Consider the following 19,722-nt stretch of genomic DNA (forward strand, 5'->3'; position numbering starts at 1 on the left):
TTACTATATACCCAGCACTATACTAATCCTTTATCCGGATTGTCTCATGTAATCCTTATACCCTTTGAGTCAGACAGCCGCTTGTTACCTACATTTTCTAGACGAGGAAACCAAAACACAAAGTCACACAGTAGTGGAGCCAAGATTCTGATCAGACACCACACTCTTAACCACTAATCTACGTGGCCATCCTATACATTTTCTTTCCTATATTCCAGGTTATCATCAAGTTCTTTACTTTCCTAGATGATTTATATATAATATTAATCATTCCAGCATGCTTACATATATATATATATATTATAAATATAAAACATAAGACCAACTTGAGATCTGCACACAATTTTTTCAATATTGAATAAATTGCCGCTTGGAACACACACGTGGACCATTTCCCCAGTCTGATGTGATGTTTGGCTCACAAACTAACCAATCTAGGTCTATTTCCACCTCATTACAGAGGTTTGGCTGTATCATCTCTAAAAGGCTTTCCAGGGAATTCCCTGGCCATCCAGTGGTTAGGGCTCTGCGCTTTCGCTGCTGAGGGCCAGGGTTCAATCCCTGGTCGAGGAACTAAGGTCCCACAAGCTGTGCAGCGTGGCCAGAGTAAATAAATAAAAATAGAATAAAAGCCTGTCCAGTTTTCACGTTCTATAATTTAATTGTCTATTGGTAATCTCTGCAAGTCACAAATCACTTCTCTAAAATCAAATAGTTTCAAGTTTTATTTCTAAATTTATTCTGCCATAAATAAAGTTCATTCTACTTGCTTTTTCCTGAAATCTACAAGAGCTCCTGTTGTGTTTAGGTGACAAGGTTGCTACTTTCTACTGGAATAGCAAGCGATGAGCATTTTTTGAATGGAACACTTTGATAATCTGATAGACTTGGGCAACTTTTTAATCAAGAGAAGCCTGTACACATTTCAAGTCATCTTTCAGATACTGAAGTACCATTGCCAACTGTAGAAACCAGCCTTCTGTATCTGGAATACTGATTTTCTTCTTGTCTTTTATACATTAAATATTACTTAAACATACAATTTACAGAAGTTATGTTTTCCTGGTTAGTAAATGCAGTTAATTTGAAAGGAGATCCACTCCGTTAGAAGACGTCACACAACTTTCAAACGAGCTCTTGGGGACAAGACTCAACACTAAGCAGATTTAAATGGCAAATTCCACAAATAGAAAAACATCTTAATAACAAAATTATAATCACACAATTTTAAAAGTATAAAATAACTCACTATTTGTGAATCATAAAGAATATCTTTGCCATTAAAGGATGACTAACAAAGTTTTACTGATGTATTTATAGGGGGATCACTTTCAACATATAATTTTCAAAGACTTTCCTTCAGCTGTATTTTAGAAAAAATTCACTGGTACACATCACTTTCACATTTTTCATCAAGTTGCCACAGAAATCAACACAGACCCCTTTCTTGGACTCTTGAACATAAATGTGTGATTTGTGAATCTATTTATTTGCTTTGGAAGAAAGACAAGGTAAATTACCTTTAAAGTGCAAGTTAGAAGAAAAAGTACTCTCATAATTTTAAATAAACAGCATCACAAATTCTGACTATCTTATGTCAAAATCATAATGCTTTGGTGATAATCATGAAATTTTTGAACGTATATATCCTTTAATCCAGAAATTTAACTTCTAGGAATTTATCTAACAGATAAACTCTACATGTGAAAAATGAGTTGTTCACAAGACTATTCATTGCAACATTGTAACATCAAAGATTTAGAAACAACATAGATGTCCTCAATAGAGGACTGGTGAAATAAACTATGCTATCCATATAACATAATACCACATAAGTCCTTAATATAAAAATTTTTCAAAAATCACTTGTGTTTCTATGCACTAACAACAACCAATCCAAAAAGGAAATTAAGAAAACAATCTCATTTTCTATGGCATCAAAAGGGATAAAATACTTAGGAATAAACTTAACAAAGGCTGTGAAAGACTTGCACACTGAAGTCTATAAAGCATTGCTAAAAGAAATCAGAGAAAGACAAAAAGAATGGAAAGACATCTCATGCTCATGGACTGCAAGACTGACTGTTGTTAAAATGTCCTACTAGCTAAAAAGACCTACAGATTTAATGAAGTCTGTATTAAAATCCCAGTGGCATTCTTTGAAGAAATAGAAAAAAAATCCCAAAATTAACATGGAAGCTCAAGGGACCTTAATATCCAACTCAGTCTTGAAAAAGAAGAGCAAAATTGGAGACCATACTCTTCCCGATTTCAAAATATACTACCAAGCAACAGTAATCAAGATTGTGTGGTATTGGCATAATATATAGAAAATGGAACAGAAAAGAGAGCCTAGAAATAAACCCTTGCATATATGGCCAAATGATTTTCAGCTAAGGGGCCAAGACTACACAATGGGGAAAGGATAGTCTCTTCAATAAATGGTGTTGGGAAAATAGGATATCCAGCTGCAAAGGAGTGAAGTAGTACCCTTAACTTATACCATATACAAAGATTACCTCAAAATGGCTTAAAGACCTAAACCTGTAACATTCTTAGAAGAAAACATAGGGCGAAAGCTTTAGGTCATTTAATTTGGCAACTGGTTTCTTGGATGTGACAGCAAAAGCACAAGCAATGAAACTAAAAAAGATAAATGGGACTATATCAGATTTTAAAACTTATGCACATCAAAGGAAACTATCAACAGTGTAAAAAGGCAACTTACAGAATGGGAGAAAATATTTGCAAATCCTATATGTGATAAGGGGTTAATATCCAGAATATATAAGGAACTTATACAATTAGCAGCAATGACAAATAAAGAATAAAAAATGGACAAAGGAATTGAATAGGCAGTTCTCTAAAGAAGATATACGAATGGCCAACAAACATATGAAAAGATGCTCAATGCCACTAATCATAAGAGAAATTCAAATCAAAATCTCAATGAGGTATTATTTCAGGCTGTTGGAATGACTATCATCAGAAAGACAAGAGATAAGAAATGTTGGCAAGGGATTTCCCTGGTGGCACAGTGGTTAAAAATCTGCCTGCCAATGCAGGGGACATGGGTTCGACCCCTTGTCTGGGAAGATCCCACATGCCACAGAGCAACTAAGCCCATGTGCCACAACTACTGAGCCTGCATGCCACAACTAGTGAAGCCTGCGTGCCTAGAGCCCATGCTCTGCAACAAAAGAAGCCACCACAATGATGAGCCCGCGCACCGCAATGAAGAGTAGCCCCCGCTCGCGGCAACTAGAGAACGCCCATGTACAGCAACAAAGACCCAAGGCAACCAAAAATAAATAAATAATTAATTTTTTTTTTTAAAAAAGAAATGCTGGCAAGGACACGGTAAAAAGGGAATCCTTGTGCACTGTTGCTGGGAATATAAAATGGTGAAGCTGCTATTGAAAACAGTATGGAGGTTCCTCAAAAAGTTAAAAAGAGAATTACCATATGATCCAACAATTCCACTTCTGGGTATATAACCAAGAGAACTGAAAGCAGGATCTTGAAGAGATAATTGCCCACTGATGTTCATTGTAGCATTATTCACAATAGTCAGGAGGTGGAAGCAACCCAAATGTCGATTGGCAGATGAACGAATAAAGAAAATGGAATATTATGCAGCCTTAACAAAGAAGGAAATCCTTTCGTACGCTACAACATGGATGAACATTGAGGATATTATGCTAAGCAAAATGTTACTCACAAAAGGACAAATACTGTATGGTTACACTCATATGAAGTATTTTAAATAGTCAAAATCCTATAAATGGAAAGTAGAAAGTGGTTGACAAGGACTGGGGAGATGGGTAAAGGAGAGGGCATTAGTTTTTAATGGGTATAAAGTTTCAGTTTTTCAAGATTAAATAGTCCTAGAGATCACAACAATCTAAATATACATAACACTGCTGAACTGTACACTTAAAATGGTTAAAATGGTAAATTTAATATTACATGCTTTTTTACCAAATAAAAACTTTTTTTTTTTTTTTTTTTTTGCGGTACACGGGCCTCTCACTGTTGCAGCCTCTCCCGTTGCAGAGCACAGGCTCCGGACGCACAGGCTCAGCGGCCATGGCTCACGGGTCCAGCCGCTTGGGCTGGTGAGATCTTCCCGGACCGAGGCACGAACCCGTGTCCCCTGCATCAGCAGGCGGACTCTCAACCACTGCGCCACCAAGGAAGCCCTAAAAACTTTTTTAAAAAGGCAGGTATAGATGTACATATATGAGATGTTTTTCTAGTTATATTGTTAAATGAAAAAACAAAGCAAGTTGCATAACACTGTATTTTAATATTTGTGTTGGGGAGAGAGGAAGAGCAAGAGTAAGAGCCAGAGTGAGAATGAGAAAGAGAGAGGATAAGAAATAAAATAACTCTGAAAGAATGAAAATTATATTTAATAATAGTGATTACCTGGAGAAGATAACCTGGGAGTGGGGGGACCAGGGCAGGAGGAAACTTCACTACACTATATACTCTTTGCACCTTTTATATTTTATAAATACATGTGGGTGTATTTCCTGTTCAAAAAATGAACGTGAATTTAAAATTAAGACAGTTTGATATTGGTGAAAGAACAGACAAATAGATCAATGGAAGAACAGAGAGGCCAGAAATAATCCCACACAAACAGAGTCAATTGATCTGAGGCAAAGGACCAAAGGCAATTCAACGGGGAAAGGAAGGTCTTCAACAAATGGTGCTAGCAAAAGACACTACTAAGATAATGAAAAGATTAGCCACAGATTGGGAGAAAATCTTTGCAAAACATATCTGATAAAGGACTGATGTCCAAAATACACAAAGAACTCTTACAACTCAACAATAAGAAAACAAAAGCCCAGTTTTAAGATTGGGTTCTTCTTGGGCAAAAGAATCAAAGACACACCTCATCAAAGAAGATATACTGATAGCAAATAAGCTTATGAAAAAATGCTCAACATCACATGTCACTGGGGAATTGCAAATTAAAAGAACAATGATATACCACTACACAAATATTAGAATGGCTAATCCAAAACACTGACAACAGCAAACGCCAATGAGAACGTGGAACAACAGGAACTCTCATTCATTGCTGGTAGGAATGGAAAATGGTACAGACACTTTGGAAAGTTTCTTACCAAGCCTAAGGCTAAACATACTTTTACCATATGATCCCACACTTGCAGGAATGAATGCACGAATGAATTGGAAAATGACATCCACACCAAAACCTGCACACAGATGTTTATACCAACTTTATTCATAGTTTCCAAAACCTGGAAGCAACCAAGATGTCCTTCAGTAGGTGAATGGATAAATAAACTGTGGTGCAGCCAGACAGTGGTATGTTATTCAGTCCTAAAAGAAATTAGATATCAAGCCATGAAAATACATGGAGGAAACTTAAATGCCTATTACTAAGGGAAAGAAGCCAATCTAAAAAGCTATATACTGTATGATTCCAACTATCTGATATTCTGAAAAAGGCAAATCTATGGAGACAATAAAAAGATCAGTGGTTGTCAGGGGTTGTTGGGGGAAGGATCGATGAAGAAGAGCACAGAGGATTTTTACAGCAGTGAAACTATTTTGTATGGTACTATAATAGTAGATACTTGTCGTTATACATTTGTCCAAACCCACAGAATGTACAACACCAAGAGTGAACCCTAATGTAAACTACGGATTCTGGGTGATAATGATGTATCAATGTAGGTTCATCAATTGTCACAAATATACCACACTAATTTAAGTAATTAATAATAGGGGAGGGACTTCCCTGGTGATCCAGTGGTTAAGAATCCGCCTTCCAATGCAGGGGACGTGGGTTCGATCCCTGGTCAGGGAACTAAGATCCCACATACCACGGGGCAACTAAGCCTGCACGCCACAACTACTGAGTTCACGCGTCTCAACGAGAGCCCAAGTGCTGCAACAAAAAGATCCTGCGTGCCGCAGCTAAGACCTGACACAGGGGCTTCGCTGATGGTGCAGTGGTTAAGAGTCCACCTGCCAATGCAGGGGACACGGGTTCCAGCCCTGGTCCGGGAAGATCCCACATGATGTGGAGCAACTAAGCCCCTGCTCCACAACTACTGAGCCTGCGCTCTAGAGCCCATGTGCCCAGAGCCCGTGCTCCACAACAAGAGAAGCCACTGAAATGAGAAGCCCACACACCGCAACAAAGAGTAGCCCCCACTCGCTGAAACTAGAGAAAGCCCGCGTGCAGCAACGAAGAACCAATGCAGCCAATAAATAAATAAAAAAAATAATAGAGAAAACTGGAGGGGTGGTTAGGCGGCATATGAGAAAGATCTGTACTCCTTGCTCAATTTTCCTATAAAACTAAAACTTCTCGAAAAATAAAGTCCATTTAAAATGAATATAATTAAAAATCATAAAATAATTCACTTTTCCTCATAGGTCTGTTTAGGTTTTTTAACATAAAAAACATATTAAAACGACCTCTCCATTCACTTTATGAAAATTATGGAGGAGAACAGAATATTTAAAAGTAAACCAGGTACAAACTTCCAGTTATAAAATAAATAAGTCATGGGGATATAATGTACACCATGGTGACTATAGTTGATAATACTGCATTGCATATTTGAAACTTGCTAAGAATAAATCTTAAAAGTTCTCATCACATGAAAAGAAATGGTAACTACATATGTTGATGAATGTTAACTAGACTTATTGTGGTGATCATTTTGCAATATCCACAAATATTTAATCATTATATTGTACACCTGAAACTAATATAATATCATATGTCAATTATACCTCAATTTTAAAAAGTACACCAAATGAGATTAATCTTATAGCTCCAAATGAAATAATGTTTCCTTCTCATAAACCAGTGGGAGTTTAATAAATTATGCAATATTTTTGAAGAGTCTAAACCTAAGGCAACCTAATAATTTGTTGCTATTTTCAAAAAGCCAATATTTCATTTGTTGATTTTCTCTGTTGTTTTTCTATTCTCTATTTTGTGTATCTCCATTCTAATCTAATCTTTAGTATTTCCTTCCGTCTGCTAGCTTTGGGTGTAATTTCTTCTACATATCTCCTATATCTAGTTTCTTCTATACCTATAGTTTCTTCTTTCCTAGTTAAGCTGTAATGTTAGGTTATTGATTTGAGATTTTTTTCTTTTTAATGTAGACATTTACAGGTATAATTTTCCCTGAGCAATGCTTTCACTACATTCTGTGTTTTTGTATGATATATTCTTGTTTTCACTCATCTCAAAATATTTTTTAATTTCCTTTGTGGTTTCTTCTTTGACCTATTGATTGTTTAAGATTATACTGTTTAATTTCCACATATTTATGAATTTTCCAAATTTTCTTGTTATTGATTTCTGGTTGTGTTCCATTGTAATCATGGAAGATATTTAGTATGATTTTAGTCTTTTAAAATTTACTGATTCTTGTTTGTGGCCTAATATATAGTCTAACCTGGAGAATGTTCCATGTGCATATGATAAAAGTGTGAATTCTGCCTTTGTTAGGTGAAGTGTTCTGTGTAAGTCTGTCAGTCTAGTTGGTTTATAGTGTTGTCCAAGGACTCTGTTTCCTTAATGATCTCCTTTCTGCTTGTTCTACTCATTATTAAAAGTGGAGTACTGAAGTCTCCAACTATTATTGTAGAATTGTTTACTATTTCTCCCATCAAGTCTATCAATATTTTCTTCATATATTTTGGGGCAATATTGTTAGGTGCATATGTTTATAATTATCATATTCTCTTGACGGATTGACCCTTTTATCAATATATAATGTCTTTATTGTCTTTTGTAACAATTTTTGACTTAAAGTCTATTTTTTCTGATATTACTATAGCTACCCCAGCTCTCTTTGGTTACTATTTACATGGAATATCTTTTTCCATCCTTTCATTTTTTATCTATTTGTGTCTACATCTAAAGTGAGTCTCTTCTCACAGATATAGAGAACAAACAGGTGGTTACCAGTGGGGAGAAAGAAGAGGGGAGGGACAATACAGGGTTAGGGGATTAAGAGGTACAAACTGTTAGGTATAAAATAAGCTACAGGGGACTTCCCTGGTGGCATAGTGGTTAAGAATCCGCCTGCCAATGCAGGAGACATGGGTCTGGGAAGATCCCACATGCCACGGAGCAACTAAGCCCGTGTGCCACAACTACTGAGCCTGCACTCTAGAGCCCACAAGCCACAACTACTGAGCCCATACACCAAAACTACTGAAGTCTGCATGCCTAGAGCCTGTGCTCCACAACAAGAGAAGCCACTGCAATGAGAAGCTTGCACACTGCAACGAAGAGGAGCCCCCGCTCGCCGCAACTAGAGAAAGCCTGCGTGCAGCAACAGAGACCCAATGCAGCCAAAACTAAATAATAAAATTAAATAAATAATAATAAATAAATAAATAAAATAAGCTACAAAGATATATTGTACAACACGGGGAATATAGCAAATATTTTACAAGAGCTATAAATGGAGTATAACCTTTGAAAATTGTGAATCACTGTATTGTACACCTGCAACTTATATAATATTGTACAGCAACCATACTTCAATAAAGAAAATAGAAAAAAATGAAAGTGAGTCTCTTGTAGACAGCCTATAGTTGGATGGTGGGGTTTTTTAAAAATCCATTTTGCCATTCTCTATCTTCTTATTGGAGAATTTAACCCATTTACATTTAAGTAATTAGTGATAAGGAAGGACTTACTTTTGCTATTTTGCTATTTGATTTCTATGTCATATATACTCTGTTCTTTGGTTCCTCCATTACTGCTTACTTTTGTGTTTAATTGATTTTTTGGAGTGTATTCCTTTCTGTTAGTCTTACTGAGCATCTCTTCAAAGTGAAAAATCATTTTTGTCTTGGTACTTTCAAAATTCTTTGTCTGTCTGTCTTGGTGTGGATCTCCGTGTTTATTTTACTTAGAGTTCGACGAGCTTCTTGATGTGTAGACTCATGTCTTCCATCAAATTTGGGAAGATTTCAGCCATTATTTCTTCATTTTTTCTTTCTGTCTTTTCTCTCTCTACTCTTCTGCTGGGACTCTCATTATTTGTATATTGGTGTGTTTGATGCTGTCCCCCAGGTCTCTTAGGTTCTGTTAATTTTCTTCATTCTTTTTTTTTTCCTGCTTCTCCAATTGGATAATTGTAATCAACTCATCTTCATGCTCACTATTTATTTCTTCTGTCTGCTCAAATATGTTTTTGAAGCCCTCTAGTAAACTTTTTTCACTAATGTATCTTTCAGATCAAGAATTTCTATTTTTTTATATCTCTTTTTTCTCCCCATGAGTAATGTGTTTTACTTTTATCCAGATTTATTGAGATATAATCGACAGATAACATTGTGTAAGTTTAAGGTGCACAACATGATGATTTCATACACATATATATTGTGAAATGTTTACCACAATAAGGTTACTTAACACATCCTTTACCTCACATAATTACCATTCTGTTGTTATTCTCTTTCTTTATTGATATCCTCTGTTTGGTGATACATAGTTTACCTCGTTTCCTTTATTTTTGGGGTATGATTTCCTTTAGCTCTCTGAACATATTTTAAATAGCTGATTTAAAATCTTTTTCTAGTAAGTCCAATGTCTGGGCTTCCTGAGGTATAGTTTCTGTTAATTTCTATGTTTCCACTGTGAATGAGCTATATTTTCTTATTCCTTCATGTGCTGCATCATTTTTTGTTGAAAACTGGACATTTTGAATATTATAATGTGGTAACTCTGGAAATCATATTCTCCTCCTTTCCCATTAGTTGTTGTTTCTGCATGTTGTAGGTTATAGTTTTTGCTTAGTGAACTTCCTAAACTATTTGTGTAAAGACTGTATTCTTTGTCATATGTCGACACTGAAGTCTCTGTTTCACTAGCTTAGTGGTCATCTAGTGATATGAGAGTGATTTCCTTAAACATCTGGAGGCAAAAAAACAAAACAAAAACCCTCTTTCAATCTTCGCAGATTGGCCCTGTCTTGGTACAGTCCTTCAACACTTAGCCAGTCTGTTTACAACTCTGCCTTAGTTTTCACTTCCTGCTTGCATTGAGCATAAAGATTAGTCAGAGGTAAAAGCTTAGAGAACTATTAAGTCTATTCTGAGCATGCATCCTGTTAAGTCTATTCTGAGCATGCATCCTGTTTCCCAAAGTAAGTCTCTTCTCAGCTTTTGCTCCTAGACTTTTGACACATCTATTGATTGCCACAACAGCAATGTTTTGCCTCAGGCAGCAGTGGCTTGTTCATTTGTCTTTTAACATTTTTGAGGATATCTGCTTTTCGGTCCTGAATGATTTCTGAGCTGGGCAAAACTGAGGTAAGTCTCTTGTGTCATTTCTTAGGGAACCCACAGACAGGTCAAAACAGACAAACACAATTTCTTGGAAACAAGGTCTGCTCTGCTCTCTTTGGGACCAGCTACCCAAACTGGAAACACAGAATGCCATCTTCAAAACTCTGCCACACCAACATGGGGAGACAGGGTGAGGCTAAAACACCACAAAGTTCTCCTACCATGCTTAAGTTTCCTTTTTCTAAAGGAAACTTTTTCTGATTTAGCATTCACTTTGTTGTTTCAAACCTTTGCCTATTTTCCAGAGTTACAACAAAGTTGATTCTGGCAGTCTTTACATCTTTTTCAGTGTTTCTGCGGAGGGATGGGCCCTCTGAACTGTTTACTCTGTCATATTTCTATCTTAGCTATTTTTTTTGTTTGTTTTGTTTTGTTTTTTGATTGTTATGCAACATTTTATTTTTAATTAATTTTTATTATAGTTGATTTACAATGTTGTGTTAGTTTCTGCTGTACAGCAAAGTGAATCAGTTATACATATATCCACTCTTTTTTAGATTCTGTTCCCATATAGGTCATTACAGAGTATTGAGTAGAGTTCCCTGTGCTATACAGTAGGTTCTTATTAGTGATCTATTTTATATATAGTAGTGTGCATATGTCAATTCCAATCTCCCAATTTATCCCTCCCCTCCCCCCTTTCCCCTTGGTAACTGTAAGTTTGTCTTCTACATCTGTGATTCTATTTCTGATTTGTAAATAGGTTCATTTGTACCTTTTATTTGCTTCCACATATAAGTGATATCATGTGATATTTGTCTTTCTCTGACTTACTTCACTCAGTATGACAGTCTCTAGGTCCATCCATGTCACTGCAAATGCCATTATTTCGTCCTTTTTATGGCTGAGTAATATTTATCTTAGCTATTTTTGGCCCTTCACGTTTCCATATAAACTTCAACCTTCACACACACACAAAAATATGCTATAATTTTTATTGGAGTTGATATGAAAATTGAGAGCTTTACAACATTAAATTGTATTTTTTTGAGAAAGTTTAGCATATTTCATTTTTGATGTTGCTTAGTGTTATAATTGTAGGAAGTAACTTGTAAAGGGTTATTATTGTTCAAGGTTCATACACATTTCAACTGAAAGAATTCTTTTATTTCCTTAAAAGTTTAAAAAAAATTTTAAAGAATTTTTATTGGAGTATAGCTGAACATTGAATTTTAAAATCTGTGAACAGGGGCTTCCCTGGTGGCGCAGTGGTTGAGAGTCTGCCTGCCGATGCAGGGGACACGGGTTCATGCCCCGGTCTGGGAAGATCCCACATGCCGCAGAGCGGCTGGGCCTGTGAGCCATGGCCGCTGAGCCTGCGCGTCTGGAGCCTGTGCTCTGCAACGGGAGAGACCACAACAGTGAGAGGCCCGTGTGACACACACACACACACACACAAACTATGAACAGGGTATATCCCTTATTTGTGTTCTTTATTTATTTATTTTAGCCATGCCACGTGGCATGTGGGATCTGGGTTCCCTGATCAGGGATCAAACCTGTGCCCCCTGCAGTGGAAGTGTGGAGTCTTAACCACTGGACTGCCAGGGAAGTTCCTATTTGTGTTCTTTAATTTCTCTCAACAATGTTTTGTAGTTTCCAGTCAATATGTCTTGCACATCTATTATTACATTTATTCCTGATACTATCTTAATTTGAATTAACATTTGATAGAACTAGCTAGTCACTATCAGGGAATTCCATCTTCCTTTCTTCTGCTAAGCTGTTGGAACTTGAATCTGTCAATAATATGTATGATACTAGAGCAAAATGGTTGTACTAATATTTTAGTATTTTGTATATTATCAAAACATTGGTATTTTATTAAAATCTGAGATAAAATTGTCATAGTCATCTACATGTCCTCAAATGTTGTTACACCTGCAAAAGGACCAGGAACTAGGATTAAGGATCGCTTGTATGTCTGGCTTTCCAAATAGAATGAATAAGGAAGAAAATCTTGATTAAAAGAGGTGAGGAGGGGTCAGACTTGTGAGAATGAATTTGCCTTTGAGGGAAAGAAAGAGAGGTAAGAGGAGGAAATCTAACCATGGAGGAAGAGAAGAATTTGGGTTTCAGGGGTCCTGGAAACCTGCCTCCATCTTTTTTCTTTTTTACCTCAAATTTCACTACTATCTTCTCTTTTGCTTTCTTTCTTTTTTTTTTTTTTTTAAGTTTTTGGCTGTGTTGGGTCTTCATTGCTGCACATGGGCTTTCTCTAGTTGCGGCCAGTGGGGGCTACTCTTTGTTGTGGTGTATGGGCTCGTCATTGCAGTGTCTTCTCTTTTGCGGAGCACAGGCTCTAGGCGCACGGGCTTCAGCAGTTGCAGCAAGCAGTCTCAGTAGTTCTGGTGTGTGAGCTCTTGCAGGTTCAGTAGTTGTGGTGCACAGGCTTAGTTGCTCCGCAGCATGTGGGACCTTCCCGGGCCAGGGATTGAACCCATGACCCCTGCATTGGCAGGCGAATTCTTAACCACTGTGCCACCAGGAAGTCCCTATCTTCTCTTTCTGTTTCCATAAAGTTTCTCTACCTCAATTCTAAGAAGACTATGGAAGACCTTTGGAATTAGACGAAGGCCCAAATTGGTTCTAAGGGATATACAAATGACTAAGAAATAAGAGAAAAGATGTTCAGAGTTACTAATAACTTGAGAATTGGTCATTAAAATGAGATCCCTCAGAAGACTTTGTAAAACAGGCAGAGGGATAAGAATGGTAAGAATATTTTTAAAGTAGTGCATTTTTGTTCATTTAGAAATTGTCACATACCATGTAACTCTTTGGGTATTATTTGGGATGTAAATGACTCTGACTTGAGATTTTCTTAAAAGTACTAAAATGATACTATACTGATAAGAGTAATTTGGCATTTCAGTACTTTAAAAATGTATCTTGTGAACTAATCAATCATCCTTTAAAATTTCATTTCCCATCACAGAAACCTCTCCTTTCCCCTCCCACCCAACCTCAAGAAAGTGATCAAACCCTCCTCTGTATCTATGATATAAAACATATTTTCTCACTAGGATTGCATTTGTTTACATGTTTGTTTCCACCACAAGACTGCAACTTGAGAGTAAAGACTTTTTTCTTTATTCAATCAGTGAAAATTTACTGAGTGTGTACTATGCATGCATTTTAGAAAAGGAGTATACAGAGATGAGTAAGACAATGTCTCTGTTCCCAAGGAATTTACAGTTTATGGGAGGGACAGGGCAATTACAAGATAGGATAACAGAGATGCATCGAAGAAGAGAGGAAGGGTATAAAACCCAAACCGGGAGGTCAGGAAAGCTTCCAGGAGACTATAATATTCAAGCTGTGTTTGGAGGGAGAGAAAATATTGCATTTATTTTATTTGATGATCATAAAAAGAACTTCAGACCCAAAGTTCTCTAGGTACAACTGCTAGCCACAGAGCCACAGCCAGGCATTATAAACTGGAAGGTTCAGACCAAATGCATCATTTCTGAGTCTGGGTATTTGGTGAAGCCAGCACATCTTAGTTTGTTTTTCTTTTTTTCAGCTGGAAGTCATTATTTATAAAGCACTCATAGGAATATACTCATCACTGATTCTGAAGGCAGGGTTTATCTGCATGTTCTTAAATTGTCACCCAAAGAGCCTGAAGACCATACTCCAACATTCCCACCATGAGTCATACTCTATTCAGCTGTAATCATTTTCAGGACAATGATCAAATACAAAGTGGTGTCAGTAAGGATATGCTAATATGGGGTTGGTGCCAAGGCAATAGTATTTGTCTTAATTTTGAGTTGTGGTAAAATATACATAAAATATACTTTCTTTACCATTTTTAAACGTATAGTTCAGTACTGTTAAGTTCATTCACACTGTTGTGCAACCAACCTCCAGAATTATTTTCATCTTGCAAAACTGAAACTCTAATTATAAGCAACAACTCCCCATTCTCCTTTCCCTAGGTCCCTGCAATCTAGATATCAGGAAGCAATCAAGACAGACTAACTATGGTTTCCATTTCTCCAGGGAGTAATTTGTATCCTGAAGTGAAACCTAATCCATAGGAAATTTGCAGCTAAATAGGAAACCTGTAGGAATTTCCTTGGAATAACCTTCAGTAAATTGCTTCACCTCTCTAGGGCAGGTTTTCTTTAGCAGTCAAAACGAAGGGAGTGATTAAATGGTATCTAAGGTCCCTTTGGTTTTGACTTTCTATAATATTAGCATACTATTACAGTTATTCATCTCATCCTTGCTCAAAATTGGGCAGAACCCACTTAAATCAAGATCTGATATTAACATAATTGTTTCAAGTGTATTCTTTCTAAAAAAATATTTCAATGCATATTATTAAACAATTTTCAGCTATAATGGCTTCCACAAGCATTTCATAGCTTCTTCCGAAATCTGACTACAAAACACCCTGCATTTCAATTGATCTAATTCAACACCAAAGCTGAATATCATAAATGATATCCATTCAAAATTGAAATACATCTTTAATATTTTACATCACAGAACAGTAGTGCTGAAAGGAACACTGAGGTGGTTTAATCCAATGCACTCACATTAGAATAAAGAAACAGGTCCAGAGGGGTTCACTGATTTGCCTATGGTCACATAGCTAGACAGAAACAAAGTAAGGACCAAAAGCTGTTTAAAAGCCAGATTTCTTTACTTCCTATCCAGTGTTTCTACTCCATATTTGCAAATTTACTGCTGCCCAGTCTTATATAACTTGATAATCTGTCTGGGTAACTGTTTCAAATTAATTAGTGCCAAAAGGGAATTACCTAGTCACAGCATTCAATGACTAGTGCAAAATGTAATGAACCATTGAAAACAGTCATTCATTTACTTATCTTGGTTGTTTTGACTAATCTAATGGGTGACAGCATTAATGAAGGATAATGTATGGAATCCTGGAAGAATGTATCTCAGTCCAGAAATACCTAAGTAAATTGGCCTATCAAATTCACTGTCATTAGGACAATAAGAAATTTAACTATAATTTCAAAATGGTACGTCCTAATATTACAATTCTAGTTTAGTGTTTTAAATTCACCTCTCCTTAGATGTTAACCAGACACTCAGAATTTAGATTGTAAAAGTTTATTGATATGATCAAAAAGCAAACAGCCAGACATTTGGTTATCTTTGTCACTACAATGTGTCATTTTAAATAGTATTTTTAAATGCATAACAAATAATATTTAAACAATTGCTAGAAAAGTTAATTAAGAGTCTACTTAAGGCACTTCAGATGAAAGCTAATTTCAACATTTCCACAAAAGTAACACTATTCTAAGTGTAGTAAATCTGCTTTCTACAGATTTTAGCCAGAATGCAACTTCTCTCCTTAAAGAAGAAGAATGTGCTCTTAAGAGACAAAACAAATACAAAAAAACCTGTCATTCTTTCAATGTTCGTTGCAAATTATCTGGAGCTATACATTTTACATGGCAGTAATATTCCCCCGGTTAGTATGTACAAATCAGGGTATATTCATACAAGTCTCATAAGAATCACAGCATAAATTTACTTGGCCTGAGACAAGTACAAGAACAGCAGATAAGGAATCCAGAATCATACAATTTACAGTGGAGTAACAAAAACAGGCTCCACTAGAGAGTAAATATCCCCTCACCCACCAAATCTACTAACAAAAACAAAAACAAAACCCCCACATACAACATTTCTTCTTAGGCAATTATATCCATCTCTTTCTTCAAACCTCTATTATATAAGACTTCCAGACCACGTGGGAGAGTTATTAGATGGTAAATAGTAGCAGGCAGTCACAGTATTATTTTAATGTAATAATACTTCTAAGATTTATTAAACATTTTTTTCATTATCAGAATTCTCATATTTCCATTAACAGTGGCATTTCTGGATACTCTTTATAACTATGGGGGAGGTTATAGCTAGATCTAATGATAACCATCAACTTCCATTCTTCACAGAAATTTGGTTAGCACATACGGTTATTTTCACTGACAGAAAAAAGATAAAACTCAAAACTTCTTCAAATGATTACTTTGTTCTCCACTTAAAGTGAGAAAATGAAGGCTAAAATAATAGCAAAAACCAGAACAGCTTTCAAGAAACATTTACTTTCTATTCACAGGCAACAGCTTAATATTTCACGATTTTATTTTCCCAATCTAGGGGAGTCCTTTTCCTAAACACAAGGGTTAATGAAATATGTTGCAACTGTAATACAGATATCAACTTAACCAGATGAACCTAGCTTTTTCTCTTAGGTACAAATGAAATAAGTGATGAGCTCTAATTTGCAGAAACGTTTTAGACCATTTAAAATTTACACTGATTTTAGCACTAAGCTACATTTTTATTAGAAAGGCGCCCACCTTAAATAAAAGAAAACTAGGGAGACAGAATGAGCCTGAAATCTTTCCAAATACAGGTAGTTAATACCACACTCATGCAGAAATCATAATCCTGCATTTAGAGATATTTCTTAATGTCTACAGCTACCAAGAAGCATAGTTTGCACTGCATTTCAGGAGGAAAGATGGAGGAGGACTGGCTAGTCTTTTTTTCTAAAGTCTAGACATGTACTCTGAAGAATGGTGTTCCATTTTCAGAAGACACATAGCACATATGATTTCTCTGCCCAAAAGGAAAGATGTGCAAAGTATACACATCCATGCAAAGATGGAAAAGTTAAGAATGGATTCTTGATGTTGTTATCAGAACTGCCCCCCACACCTTTGGATAAGATAATAAAAAATCAGATGGTCAAAAGTTAACTAAAGCAGTTTTGAACCTTGTTGTAACTAAAATGAAGTAGTAGCTTTAAAAGTTTTAAAAAATATTTAATTCCACTAAATTAAATATTCCACAAAGTTTACTGGGAAGGGAAGGTTAAGAGGAGAATCATATCCAAATACTTCATGATTTTGATGGAAAATTGCTTCTTAAGGCACTATACATCTTCTTTGGTTAAATGATTAACTATTTTAATCACTTGAAAAAAAGAGGTAATACAAAATACACAAATTGCATTCTTCTTTTCACACACACGTTTTTCATTTTTCAATTTCCATTACTCCAGTGTCTACATATCTCTGGAATCCTTTTTAACTCATCAGAAAGCTGAAACAAAAATATATACCAATCTATTAGTCTCTGAAAGAAAAGTAGTCTTTACTTCTAATAAATATCTTGATTTTTTCAGATCAAAGAACGTTTGGGTACATGTATAATAAACTTTGAGTATCAATCACAAAAAGTGAGAAACACTGAGATATTGAGGTAGTCTTAGGAGAAAAGGAAATAGAAATAACTTCGAATTAAAATATCTCCTGGAGACACCAATTAATAACTGAATCAACCACGGTGATCAAATACGTAACAGAAGTCCCAGCTTCTGGGGAGCAGAAGATTACCCTTGTATCTCAGCTAGTATTCTATAGGGGATAAATTATTTTAAAATGTACATACACAGAAGAATAAAAGTATAAAGCTAGAGGATTATAAGTCAAGGATCAAAGTTCTAGTAGGTTTTGGTCTTAAAATTAAGTAACTCTGCAGAAAATGCAAAAGAAGATTAAGTTGTTCACTAATCAAAATGCATTTAGGAATGTGACAATATAATGAACTGATCAGGGAGTGTTTCAAAATTACCTACTAAAAACTTGTGTTAAAAATACGAAGAATGAATGTGTCTCAAAAATATCACTTGATATACTTTACCTTTAGTGTTCATAGTCGTTTATACAACAGGACAATGTTGTATTAAAAGAATAGGAATTATAGTAAATGGCACTCAGATTATAAAACTAACTTACAACATTCCCCATTGTGTACTGGTACATTTATTTTGGCTAGTAACAGAATAAAACCAAGAACTTATAACCAGGAGAATAATGTCTTCCCTGAGCCTTAGAGATCTCTATGAACATTATAAGCCAATTAGACCTTCTTAAACACTCTTTCTTATTATACACTCTACAAACTGGATTCTAATCAAATGTTCTGTTTATGCCAGCTAAAGAGCCTGAAAAGTAGAGTGAGAAGTTTTAAAAAACATTAGAAAAATAATTCTGTCCTCAAAAACACGTAAAGTATGCAGATAAGGAACTGTATGAGTAGACAGGGTATAAAATGTCCTAATCATTATGTGTTTGATAGATTTCTAGGTTAAATTAGGAGATGTCAGAATAACCCTGAATGATGTTCCTGAGAAATCACATGCTATTGTTCATTGTATCATAATTATTTTAATTTCTATATGCAACATACCTAAATTAAAGCCTACCTCTTTGCTTTAGAAGCTAGAGTAATTTGGCAATACAGTCAAAAATACTATAAAGCAACATCAACTCTAATCATTGTAAGTATAGATAATCACTATATAAATGAAAAATAATCATACCTATATGGATATCCATGATATTTAGATCTGAAAATAGAGAGCATCCAACTGAAGAATAATACAACGAGTCCAATACCAGCCACACACATTACTGTAGAAAAATAAAAGGACAGTAAAATGAGCATGTTAAGCATAATAAAGAGCAAGAGCATAACTTGTAGGCTATACTTCCAAGAGTAAAAAGCAAGGGCTTTAATTTACTGGTAAATCTAAACTGTACAACAAAGTTCATCCCCATTCTTATATCTTCAGCAGTCTGCCTTCTCCTTTAATTTGCTCCATTACAATATAATAGAATAGTTCCATTTACATACTTGTGTAATTTAATTGTATGAAATAATGAATTTTATTAAAGCCATCACAGTCAAGAATTTAGTGTTAAATACACTGTTTTATGACTGACAAGAAAATAACTCACTCAGTTATTAAACTTCTTTTAAATTCTTAGTATGATCTTATTTATTATTGATAAATATTCACCTAAAGACATCTGGCAATATCATTGTGAAAGCCTTACTTGAAAGTATTTTATTCATTCACTGGTAACTACACTGCTTGTATGAGGAACTCCTTCAACATGGATTCCTCATTTGAATTATGAGGGGAAAAAATCCGCCCAGATTCCTAGTCCTAAATTCATAGCTCTCTCCATTAATCCCACATGCTCTGGTTTAGCATAGCAGTTACCAACCTTAACTCTAGATGCTGACCCTACAATGCTCAAGTATGATTCCCATAACATGAGGCTCTTTGAGTCCCTGGACTAAGACTGGCTAAGAAGCATAGAGGGAGGGGTGTGGGAAAGCATGTGTGCTACAGCAATGGAAGCTCCAGGGAAACTGGAGCTCCATATTTATTGGCCGATACCAAAAACAACTTTTAGTTTTGTTATACTTAGAGAATAATTCTTTTTCCTTTAAAAATTTTCACACAATATGATTAGGGGCCAAAATGTAAAT

At 35.6% G+C, this 19,722-nt stretch overlaps 1 protein-coding gene across 1 annotated transcript in view; it reads right to left on the reverse strand.

Moving 5' to 3' along the window:
• Nucleotides 1-15,462: 15,462 nt before the first annotated feature.
• The window catches only part of MAGT1 (magnesium transporter 1), a 47,861-nt gene continuing 43,601 nt past the window's right edge, over nt 15,463-19,722 (reverse strand). The window contains exons 9-10 of the mRNA XM_082680951.1: nt 18,764-18,854; nt 15,463-17,481 (exon numbers count right to left, since the gene is read on the reverse strand). Of these exons, the coding sequence (XP_082537077.1) occupies nt 17,466-17,481; nt 18,764-18,854 (107 nt within the window). The 3' untranslated portion in view covers nt 15,463-17,465. The remainder of the gene's footprint in view (nt 17,482-18,763; nt 18,855-19,722) is intronic.

Source organism: Grampus griseus, assembly GCF_964374135.1.
Source record: "Grampus griseus genome assembly, chromosome: X".
Taxonomy (NCBI): domain Eukaryota; kingdom Metazoa; phylum Chordata; class Mammalia; order Artiodactyla; family Delphinidae; genus Grampus; species Grampus griseus.